Here is an 11882-nt window from a genome sequence, read left to right on the forward strand (position 1 = left end):
AAGAAAATGGATCAATTATTACAGTCAAAGGCCAGGAGACATGATAATTAGATAGGCAAGTCAGATACACAAGCTAACACCCCATAAGATCAAAAAGCTACACTTCTTACTCTAAAGAAGTCCTGAGAAAGGGCAACCTGACAAATAGCTTGCTCTCTTTATTCCTGTGAATCACAGCCAGGCATCCTCATTTTAGTGTCTTGATGCAACTAAACCTGGTGCAATTGGGTCATACTTTAAAACAAGGAACTCCCCAGTCTAGTATTCCTGGGTTTGGAAAGTCACTAGCTGAAAAGCATATTTAGCTGTTCAGCACTTTGAGGTGTGTCAGTTCCCTTACCAGCCAAGGGTTTGACACCAGAAACTATTCAAAAATAACAAAACTAGCAGGACCTTAGATCTCAAACAGTAAGACAGGATTGACTGAATAACTGTGAACACACATTTATTTGGATCTGTGATTCTAGTTCACATTTGACTGTCTCTAGCCTCTTGAATCATTTTTCTTCATGTAACAAAATGTGTTATTGCACCTCAAGTTTCACATGATATCAACACCCTAGAGCATCATAAGATCACCAGAACTGGCAAACTCCTAGTCCTATGAAAAAAAGACAAGTAGGTCTTTATAAGTATCCTAAAAGACAGTTAACACAGCAACTTTAAAAGCATTTATTTAAATGGATTAAATTTCTAGGACAGCTTCACTAGCATTTCTCAGTGTCTTTACATTGTATCTCAGAGCATCACTACAGTGAACCCAAATCTCTTTTCACTTACCTTCTCTGCTTTCCAGAACAACTCCTCATAGATTTGCTTTATTTATTTTAATATGTCCAAGCAATTCCTCTATTCGTTTACTATCAAGCCCATACTGTTTCACTTTAGAAATTATGCTCTCTGGATTTTGCATTAGGTCCCTTCTTCTCACTGCCACATTTCAGTCTGCCCTCTATCCATTTTCCATTTTCATTCAACCGCTGAATGCCTTTCAACCAGTTTAATGGGCCAGAATTATAGAAGTTGTGTCACAATAACCATTATTCTCAAGCTTTGGGTGTTTCACTTTGAGTCACCCTTTTCCTAAAGAGGAAGAGGAGCTTTTTGCCTAAAATGAATTTTGCTTAAAACTCTCAATAACATTGTTGAACATTCTATTCATAGTTGCAGCACAGAACAGATGTGTTCTCCTTATGTTTTGCTTTGTAGTCTGTTTTATATCTTGCAGAACAAAATTTAACATCTTTTCAAAAATTGTGTTCTTCTACCTAAGATTTCCTGTCTTGCTCCACGTATTACAGCAGATCAAGATGGAAGGAAAGAACTTCCTCAGTAAGCTAGCCCGCTGCAGAAACCCACCTCTTCAGCAAGTTTCACACGTGCAAATGGCCTTGCCTTTTATTCTAACACAAAGCCCAGCTTAGTCAACATCACCTCTATTAACTTGCTTGCTAGTGCTATCCACTGCTGTTCCCACATCTGTAATAATATGGGATACATATGCCTCAAATCTCATTCTACTGCAATCATCTACTGGTTACAGTAATGATCCCTCTGAATATTTCTCTTAATTGAGGTTTACCATTATGAGATTTTAAACCTCGCAACAAGAGCATAGATCTGTTTAGCCTGCGGCTAAGTTCTGAGGGCCTGTGAGGGATGTTCTGATCAGTTTTGTTACTAAAAGTACTACTGGCTTATTTCTCAAGTGATTATTTGCATTGTGATATTTTGTACTGCCAAGTTAAATCCAACTACAGTTGTTTATCCTCGGTATTGGCCTGTGTGAGCACAGATGAATGACACACTGGTTGTACCCAAATCAAAAGAAAGAATAAATCATTTTCTAAACCCACCCTCATTTGTTTTCTATTTGCTTAAGGGAAAAACACCTTCAATTTCTTGACCGAGCATCTTCTTCACATCTCTAGATGTCCCATGATCTATAGCAGAAGATTTCACATTAGACTTTATGCACTACGGTCAGCTCAGGTTTTCCTGCACTCTGTATAGATGTAAGACTTCTATTAATTTTGCCACCCGCTTATCACTCCAAATTATTGGTTAGTTGTTTCAGTTCATATCTCAAATGAACCCTGCAAATCAATTTGAAATGCAAAGTTACTCTTCTTCAGTGTAGAAATACCAATGTGAACATATATGCCCAGTATTAACTTCAAAGTTTGAAAGTGTTGTTGCTACTGAGAAATTATGCAGTTCTAAAAAAAAAAAAAAAAAAAAAATTAAAAAAATAAATGAAACCTTCATAACTGTGACAAATTCAAATTAGTTTATCAAAATTCTGAAATGTGTTTCTTTCTTGTAAGCTATTTCCCTCTGTTCTTCCCACCTAACCATCGCCAGGGAGACATGTTGATGAGTCACAAGAATCTTTTAGGAATGGAAGAAGCGATGGGGCATGTCCATACTGTCCTCGTAGCATGACTTTATCTGAAACCACATTATTTGTAGATCTCAATCAAGGATGAAGAACCACTAAGAATACCAATGATACTCAGGTATTAAGTTCATGTGAAATTCTCTGCTGCCACAGAAACAGTCATGGTATAGTTGTACTATACTCTAGTTATACTTAGCTATACTAGAGGCAGCCAGCTTAATGGTAGCTTGGGTATAATCATGCAGACTGCAGATAACAGCCGTGATTACACTGCAGAGCTGTTAATGACTGCAGAGGTGAAACTCCATTTTGCATCACTGTTTCACTGTGGATAGTCACAAAGACTTAGGCATGGACAAGCTGCCGACACTGCTGTTTGCCTTAACTGCAAACACTCCCAGTGATTTTTCCTTTCTACTCAGCTCTTAAAATCCCAACTGTATAAAGGAAGTTCCTTCCACGGTATTTTCCCTCCTTCATGTATCACAGTAGTTCCTGTCTATTCCACTAGCATCAGTCCTGTCTGACTGGTTCTATGAAGTCCTAAAGCAAAAGATTAAAGTCCTCACAACGTATGTCCAAGTCCCTACACACTTTGCCTTCCACATTCCTCCTTTAGTAGCACTCCCCCACTCCCACCTCCAGATACCACTGTTGCTCCTCAGATCGCAAGGAGACAGACTTGGGCATAGTCTGTCAGAAACCAGGCTTTCTGTTTCTACAAGAAGTTCTTCACAGGAAAAAAAAAATAAAATCATTATTTTATGCCAACTCCTTTATAACTTTCCGGCATTGAATATTTTACCTTTGGCAATAAACAAAGAACAGAAAGACCCTTGATTTTTCTACTTGTAGAAAACACACGCTATTTCCTTCTGTTAAGGAATCTGGTTTCATTAGCCTCCTGGCTCATCCTGGTATTGCTTGACTTCAATTCAGAATATTGCTCAGAAAACTCTCCTCACACATAAACAGCTACATTAAATTTACATTTTCAACTGTAAAACATGAAACTTTATACATTTTTGAGAAAATGAACATTGCTTTCTGCCTCTCAGTTTGACTACATTTTTCCATCCTTCAAATACTGGAGTGCTGTCAAAGAAATACACCTAAATTTTTAACAGATAAATGGTTGGTTAAACAAAAGTAGGGAAGCAGTTGAAACTGAGAGATAATTATCTTACCTGTTGTGACACCATGAACAACTCCTTCTTTGGTCCTGGAACCTAAACAGAGAACAATATTAGGTTGACAATACTTGTTCTTAAGTACTGGTAAAGACGAGATGGATAATAAAGTAAAGTGAATAGATGGATCACATACAGTTGCACACAGCATTTCCTAAGATGATTAAAATTAATTCAAGTGAAATTAATTCAAGAGATATTTAATCTAAGGGAAAGACCAACACTATCTATGAAGAGCAACTGCGTGAAAGTAGATTGACTATAGAAATGAGTAACAGTGGAAACACCGCTGCAGCTTATTTCTTGTATGTATTGACTTCATTGCCATTCTTTTAATAGTCACACTAATTAAGCCTGCCATTCTGCAAACTCACATGGACAACTCTGTACAGAAGTCATCTTACTGTTAACATCCTAACGAGACTCGTGCACACATTTTTAGAAGATTAGAGCCAAAGTTCCCAGAAGATCCTTATTACTTCTTGTAATAACTCTTAATTAGATCTTGGTTTGCAGGGGTTAACAAGCATTACTGAGCCTGTGGAAAGACCCAGTGGTTAAAATCATGGGGAGCTTGTAGGATAGCCAGATTTAGACAGAAGGAATCTGAAAGGGACACATAAGGTAATAGACTGTACTCAAACGTGAAAATGCCACTGGAGTCGAACCCAAGGTCTGCATAATTCAGTTTGTTTCCTTGTCACAGAAAAAAACAATCAACATAAAGATTCTACAGACCAAAATGTAGAACTTGTGCTGTACTGAGACATAATGTAAGACTCGTGTGAGCAATGTAATTCTGCCACACTGAAGCCAAAACACATTTTGGAATGCTTATGTGAAAATATCATGATAATATGACTTTTTTTTTTCTTAAAAAAAAATCATCAAAAGTTACCTTATTTATTTTATAACTTTTAGTTTGTATGCCATTCAGTATTTCAGACATCATAATTTGTGGTTCTGGCTTTACACATACACAACCTGCTATGAGCAGAAATATATTAGAAGATAATAATAAACCAACAGAAATATACTAGAAGAAAAAATACCTTTTCCATAATTCTATATAATACAGTTAAACACTGAAATAACATACAAGCTCATTCATCAATGTGTCTTATTTGCTGCTAGTGCCAATTTGTAGAGCTTAAGCCATGGCTCTATCAGATTGGTTACAGCATTGAAATGGCTCTGTTATCTATGAGCAGGAGCATTATTCCATTATAAAAAATAAAAAAATGTTGCATCAAGTAAAATGACTTCCTGTTCTTTAGCTAATGAAGAGGATAAACAGGTGAGAAATCTTCCTTCCTCCTTATTTTGATATTCTCTTTAAAAAGTAGTAGCTTTCTTTCTCTCATTGAAAATATTTACCACTGAACGAGACATTAATTTTATTAAATACAAGGTGCTAATGTCTAAGGACTTGTTTAGAATTTTGATTCTCAATCTGACAGCACCATGAGAGCTGAACAAGCAAAGTACTTCAAACACATACTGGAATACAAGCAGATGACTAGTTCTACTGACTGCTAGAAAGAGACTAAACACCATTTTAGGCTTACATCTCTGTTAGAATGTTTGACATTCAGGATGTACTTTTAACTTCACTGTTAGATCCAACCAAAATCTCATTCATCTTGTTGAAGTTATTGCCTGCAATCCAAGCCATTAGCAAATACAAACCTGTGAATAGCAATTATGCAGTTCCCTAGGGCTGAGATGGATGAGGTTGATGGTATGACAGAACTCCCCGGGGCCTTCTGCAATGCATGTATCTCCAAGGAATATCCACAATTGATTCCTATCTCATGTAAAACTGCTATAATCACAGCTAATCTAGAAAACGCTAGTCTCTTTCCATTGATAGGCTTTGTTTAAGTGAAAACACAAGTTGCAGAACTGTATAGGACATATACATATATATGTAAATAACCAGCTAAGCAGTGGTCCAGACCTCACAGAGTATGTTAGAGCTAAGCATTATTTGTCCCACTACTGCACACTTACGTGGAAGTAGCTGTTTCTCCAGTTAGAGCGACAACAGGACCTGTAAGTACACTGGGACTTGACAGAACAGGCCTATAAATGCAACAGCTGAATTTGGTAGGATGGCTTCTGACTGTGAACAAACGAAAGCTGCTCATGCACATAGTTTCTCATAGAAACTGTCTTTCATTCGGCCATTTCCAAAACATTGACAATCTTGCTCTTTATACCATGCATAAGAGGAAGACTGCCTATGGCAGGGGGTTTGGAACTAAATGATCTTTAAGGTCCCTTCCAATCCAAATAATTCCATGATTCTATAATTGGAAGCATCAGAATATGGGTAATATAAAGACCAAAAGGACCTGACACCGACCAGCGCTACTTGGGTGAATAAAGAGCAATAGCTGTACATGGCAATGCTACTTTTCCTTGCTATAATACACAATTGTGTGAGCTGGAGGGAACCAAATCCCCATTTTTTGCCTTTTGGTAATTATCCAAAATACAACAGTCTCTCTTCACTTCATTATTTATCATGATCAGTATCATTATTCCAAAAAAGAAAGCATCTATCAGCAGTTTGGCAGTACACTCTGAGGCAGGGCCCTCTGAGAGATGACCAGAATATTCCAAGCAAGCCTTTACTGAGATTCAGGCCACTTAGTAAGAGCTGGGTGAAGACAGGGAGACATAAACTCAAATTAGGGGAAGGAGATGTCATTGTCTAAGGAAAATACTTGTTCACATGTACCCAAGCCCATTTTTCCACCAGATGGACCTTGAGTCCCATTGACTACTCCACCAGCTGCTATTACCAAGGAAAGTAAGAAACCTTAAGAAAACAAAGTGCAGCACAGGAATTTGCATAGTCTTGCCAAACAGGCCATGACTGTACTTATCTACTCTAAGGGCAGTTAATACAGGATATAATAAATTCTTCTGTTACCCATTCCTCACCTGATAAGCTATTTCTCCATTCTGCTATGATTTATAACAGCCAAAATGATCAGATTGGAAACTTTCATTCCTGAGAACTAAACATGCACTCGGGAGTCAAATGAGCACAAACTGTAGCTCCCCAGTACTAACACAGAGCTCAAATGAATTCTTTAGCAGTATATCGATGATAGCATGCACCAGCATTATCCTCACTCACAGTTCCTGGTTTCAAAATAAGTGTGGGTAAGCATTGCCACTCTTTCCTTACCACATCGCACCAACAAGATTTGAAAGATGCATGGAGACCCAGTTCTGAATTTATGCCGTTCATGATCCAGCACAAGACTGCTGAGTTGCTGTCCTCCTTTCTAATCAATGACAAGGTGCTTCTTTGACATAGAGAAAAGTCCTGGTGTTGCACTGGCCACTACAAAGCCACTGCATTTCAGCTGGCCAATGCTCAAGTACATCAGCAGAGGAAATCAGGAAAAAGCTAACTGAAAGCATATAACCACACTATAGACTGTATTGAACGGTCTGTATTGACTGTATTAGGTTTTTTTTAGGTTATTAAGAAGCAGGACAAACATGGTAGGAGGGAAGAAAACAGACTTCTACACGAAAAAGAGAAAAAATCCACAGTATATCCTTCAATAGACACCCTCAGAGCTGTGAGTTTCCCCTTTGCCCCTTGGGAACTTTTTTTCCCCCCACAATGACCACATTTGATTCTAGCTTCTGTATTATGAAGAATTATGTTTCAACCTTTTAGTGTAACCATGTAGCTAACCATAACCCAGATGGAAAGGACCAGATATTTTCATTATTTACTTAAATAACACTCTTAAATTCCTCAAATTCTACTAATAAAATTCCTCTCTTAAATGAGAGACCATCACACCTCGGGGTGCCAGCAATTTTGTATTTTGTTAATTCTTTAATCACAGTGGAAGGCTGAATGTCATGGAGGTGACTGTCAAAACTGAAAATGATTAACAGGTCCCTCTTAGCCCAGTTTTGTCAGGCTCTTCTTTACAAGATGTCAAGTATCTTTCACAACCAAATCTGGCTGTGAAATTTTTATCTGAAAATCCACCTACAAAGGCAAGGAGAGAAACCTTTAGAAGCCCTAATGCAGTATCCTGTTCCTTCCCTGTGATTATAAAGGGTTTTTACCATCTTTCAGACTGCAACCATTATCAGCCTACAGAACCAAGAGATTATCACATCAGCCTTTGCTAATGCTGTTCAGGAGATGAGTTGCCCCTGCTGTGTGCTAGGGAAGCAGAAAGAGATATACCCAGGTCAGAAACTGAAGGGTGTTCAGGGCAGCCTGAAAATGCTGCTTTGGCAGGGAGCACAGAGCTGTGACCTACTTTCAGCTAGCCTCTGCCAGACCCAAACCCTCACAGAAGTCCCCTAACACCACTACAACACTTCAATGATTTCTGCTCTGATGTTTGCTCTCCTAGTTTTATTTCTGGCTTTTCCATTTACAGCTGGAAAACCTGAGGAAGCAATAACCCAGCGGGCTTATCACTGTGGTCTGTACCCTATCGCTGATCGTGTTGAAAATTCCTCTGTGGAAGCTGGCTTGCTAGATCCGGGCACACACCCAGACGGATTACCTGCCAGAAATCTGGGGAAGAGCTTCTGATGTGATGAAAGAAAGGTTCTTTTGCCTGCATGACTGAAACTATGCATATAGCTCTTTCCTCCTGAAAAGCAGTCATCTGCTTCAGGAAGGGTCCTTCACCATTATGGCACAGACCTCTATTACAGCTTAGGGCTCTGTTGTCTTATTATTTTTGAAATAAATAGCAAGCCTGCCCTCCAAAGTTCAACCTCATAAAAATAGGAAACCTGTTGCCTTTGGGAGGAGAACTAGGTTCAAATGTTGCTACAGTCAGGAGAACATGTCAGGCACAAAGATATTTCAGTACACAATGCAGGTTTTTAATACAAAGAAATCAATGACTCTAAAAGCAGGTTCAGGAATGACAAGAAAATGAAATTAAAAAAAAGAAAGCCAGACCCTGAAAACTAACTCCACTATCAAGCACAATGTGCAGTGAAAGAACAGCTATTTTGATACTGAAAATGAGCAGACGCTCATTTTAAAATAGACTCATCTTACAACCAGTTTTCAAAATGACTTCCATCTCCGTTGGCAAGAGCACGAAGCTTTGCTACAGCTCAGCAGGATAAAAGTATATTCCAAATAAGTAGTCCAAACTATCTGGAGCAGAAATAATTTTTTTTACAGACTGACATTAGCCTGCAAGGGCAGAGGGAATCCTAGAAATACATAGGAATTGAAGAAACTCCAGTGCTCCCATTTAAAAGAAATGCCTCCAGTTTTCTACTCCATTCAACTTCTTTTTGATATCCGTGTGCATCTCCCTAGGTTCAAATAGCATCCATTACAGAACTGACCTGCTATAAAACCATCAGAGCGTAAAGGACCTACAGAAAACAGTATATTTTCCATTCTGCTACAACACAATTTAATTTGATGAACAGAGATAGAGGTTCCATAATTTTTTTAAATGATCATTTATTCATATAGTTCAGAAGATTCTTTTCCTGTGAATTTTTCATGGTGGCATTTGCAAGAGAGTCTTCTAAAACCTGATACTTGCTAAGTGAAGATGACGATCATGCAGTCAACATACCAAGCTGGTATTTGAAGACTATCTTATCCCTGGCTCTGTACAAAATTATTGTGTGGCCTAGATAAGTCAATTAACAACTGCTTCCCATTTTCCCCATTGCTGCCTGGGAGGCTACCTGCTCCACCTCACTGACTGTAAAGGTCCTTCTTGGAGGAAGCCATGGGAAATAACTGGTATAGATATGCAATATTAAGTACAGAGCATTGATTTATAAATTTAACTTCAGAAGACAAAGAGCTGATACTTTGGTACACAAAACATTACCACTGAGGATCTGTATTTACGATTTGTGAAAGAAGAGAATAGGCTCCTTTCCATGGAGTGCACACCTTTCCACTTATCTTCAAAAAAAGCCACGGGCATGTCTTAGGCTCAGCTCCTGAATTAACCTCTCAAGTTTCTTCTCTCAAAACCCTGCTTAAAACCTATGAATTCTACAGGATTGTTTTTTTTTTACACTGTTTTTTTACCTCTTCAGCCTTAACTTAGCAAATGTATTGGATACAGTGTCAGCTAGTCACCTGTATTGTAAGGCCCCTTCTACAGCACAGTCTTGTCCTGGATGCTGATACAAATACAGCTCCACAGTACAGGCATGCATGGCCAGCAAAACGCAGCGACATGTGAACCATCAAGTTACATAAGAACCGAGTGACATAAGAACCAACAAGCGAATGCTTAAAAGACTTGGAGCTCAGGAAGGCTCAACTCACATCTTGTTTACTTTGCAATAGTCTCCTATGAGTGGTTACACATTTTTTTACAGAAGAATAGGTCTGATGAGAATCCAGATCTTCCTTTCAGATGAACGTGAAGGTCAGGGTACACCAACCAGCAAGCAGCATGAACTCTACTGTCCACTTACCCACATAGAGGACGCCTTCTTTCGTCTTTCCTGCTGCTTCTGCTACACCCTGCTTGGTTTTTTCTGCTGCTGCTACGACTCCCTCCTTCGCCTTGTTAAGTCCTTTCATGAACACATCCATGGCTGAAGAATTTCCTCACACAACACTAGAAAAAAGAAAGTACACTCTGAACAACAGCTTATCATTTTTTTTTTCAGAAAAGGAAGATTTCATTCAAACTGATTGACATATCCATTATTTTAGAATATTATTTATATCCATATACTATGTAGCTTTGATCTACAGCTCTATTAGAGTTTAGCAATACACTCACACCTCTCTGTATGTAATGTTGCATTCAGTATTTCAAATAAACAGTTGAATAAATAGAAAACCAAGGAGTGCAGTTACACAAATCGCCTTTCTATTTTCTCACATGCTGCCATAGATAGCAAGTGAAACAGCACTGCAAGAATGGTCCAAGAATGGCTTGGGAGTTTCCACAGAAACCTACAGTGAGGTTGCTGATAACATAGTGCTGATTGGACGATGGATTCATCGATAGAAGTCCTTTCCTTGCCTACCACCATTTCCTCCAAAGGACAGTTCTGTGCATGTACTGACTGCAAGATTTAGTCCTGTGATTTGATGATACTCCATCTCATCCAGAGGCCAACTTAAACACTAGCAACTTTAAAAACACCCCTTCTAAATGACAAATGTTAACTTTCTATTGTTAAAAGAACCTTCTGCTATAACCCAAAAGGACTGGAGCAAATACAAAATGCTGCTTTTCCAGTAACCCAGCAAATTGTGCACAGTCCACGTCACTCTTCTGGAATCAGAGTTTTCCCAAATGGATTCTCCACTTGTATCAGGACTGAGAAAAGATTTTACTAAAAAGCAGAAGCAGGAATACACAATTTTAACAGTGCTGCACTAAAGCTAGCAAGGGAGTTCTGCAGCAGGTATGCAACCCAGGACTGCATTTAAACTACTAGCTAATTAATAGTAATTAAAACCAACGAGTCAGGGTTCCTTCAAAGAATCTATTACCAATAATCCTTTCTCTTCTTCCACCGACACATAACGATGTGGTGCCTGCTATTTTCTTTCCTCTGCCGGAGGCCGATTTAGGAGGAATGGATGTCTAGGAAGGCATCTGCGCTGCCGCAGCTTTCTACTAACTTGTGACGAGCGTTTGAAGAAAGGCAGGATTCGTGCTCCAGGCACACTGCCCACGGTACCTGTCACCCTGGGGCTGTGGGGCGCTTTGTGCACACATATTTGGGGGCAGGCAGCCCCCAGCTCCGCCGACACTGAGAGGTCCCCGGGCCGGTCCCCGGGGCAGCGCCGCGGCCAGGTGCGGGGCATCTGGGGGCAGCAAGGAGATGAGATATCTATACATGACTATATATCCCTACGTAAATCAAATAACGGGCACCTGTGGAGGGAGGGAGGGAGAGGGCAGGGCGTCGCGACCATATACACGTATATAAATACATAGCAGCCTACCGAGGGGGAGGCAGGGCGACGTGACCAGATGGGCACCCGGAGGCTCCCGCTGACCCGCCGTCGGCACAAGGTGGCCGCAGCGCCCGGCTTCCCTCCCTCCCCCGTGCCCAAAAGATAAGCGTATGTGAGGTTCACGGGTTCATGTTCAAGGACAAACGTATATATCTATACCCACGTACACACACCTATATGCATGCGCGCACACCTTGTACCCACGCACACCTATGGCTGCCCAGCCACAAAAGCTCAGCCCCCGGCACTACCGAGAGGGAATAGCGAGGTAGGAGCGAAGGAAAGGCTCCGCTCGCTCCCTCCCCGACCC

The 11882-nt window shown here is 39.9% G+C and overlaps 1 protein-coding gene across 1 annotated transcript in view; it reads right to left on the reverse strand.

Annotated features, from left to right (window-relative positions):
* The window catches only part of SNCA (synuclein alpha), a 70498-nt gene that overhangs the window by 58343 nt on the left and 273 nt on the right, over window positions 1-11882 (reverse strand). The window contains exons 2-3 of the mRNA XM_035326095.1: window positions 10066-10211; window positions 3589-3630 (exon numbers count right to left, since the gene is read on the reverse strand). Of these exons, the coding sequence (XP_035181986.1) occupies window positions 3589-3630; window positions 10066-10186 (163 nt within the window). The 5' untranslated portion in view covers window positions 10187-10211. The remainder of the gene's footprint in view (window positions 1-3588; window positions 3631-10065; window positions 10212-11882) is intronic.

The sequence above is a fragment of the Oxyura jamaicensis genome, chromosome 4 (genome assembly GCF_011077185.1).
Source record: "Oxyura jamaicensis isolate SHBP4307 breed ruddy duck chromosome 4, BPBGC_Ojam_1.0, whole genome shotgun sequence".
NCBI lineage: Eukaryota > Metazoa > Chordata > Aves > Anseriformes > Anatidae > Oxyura > Oxyura jamaicensis.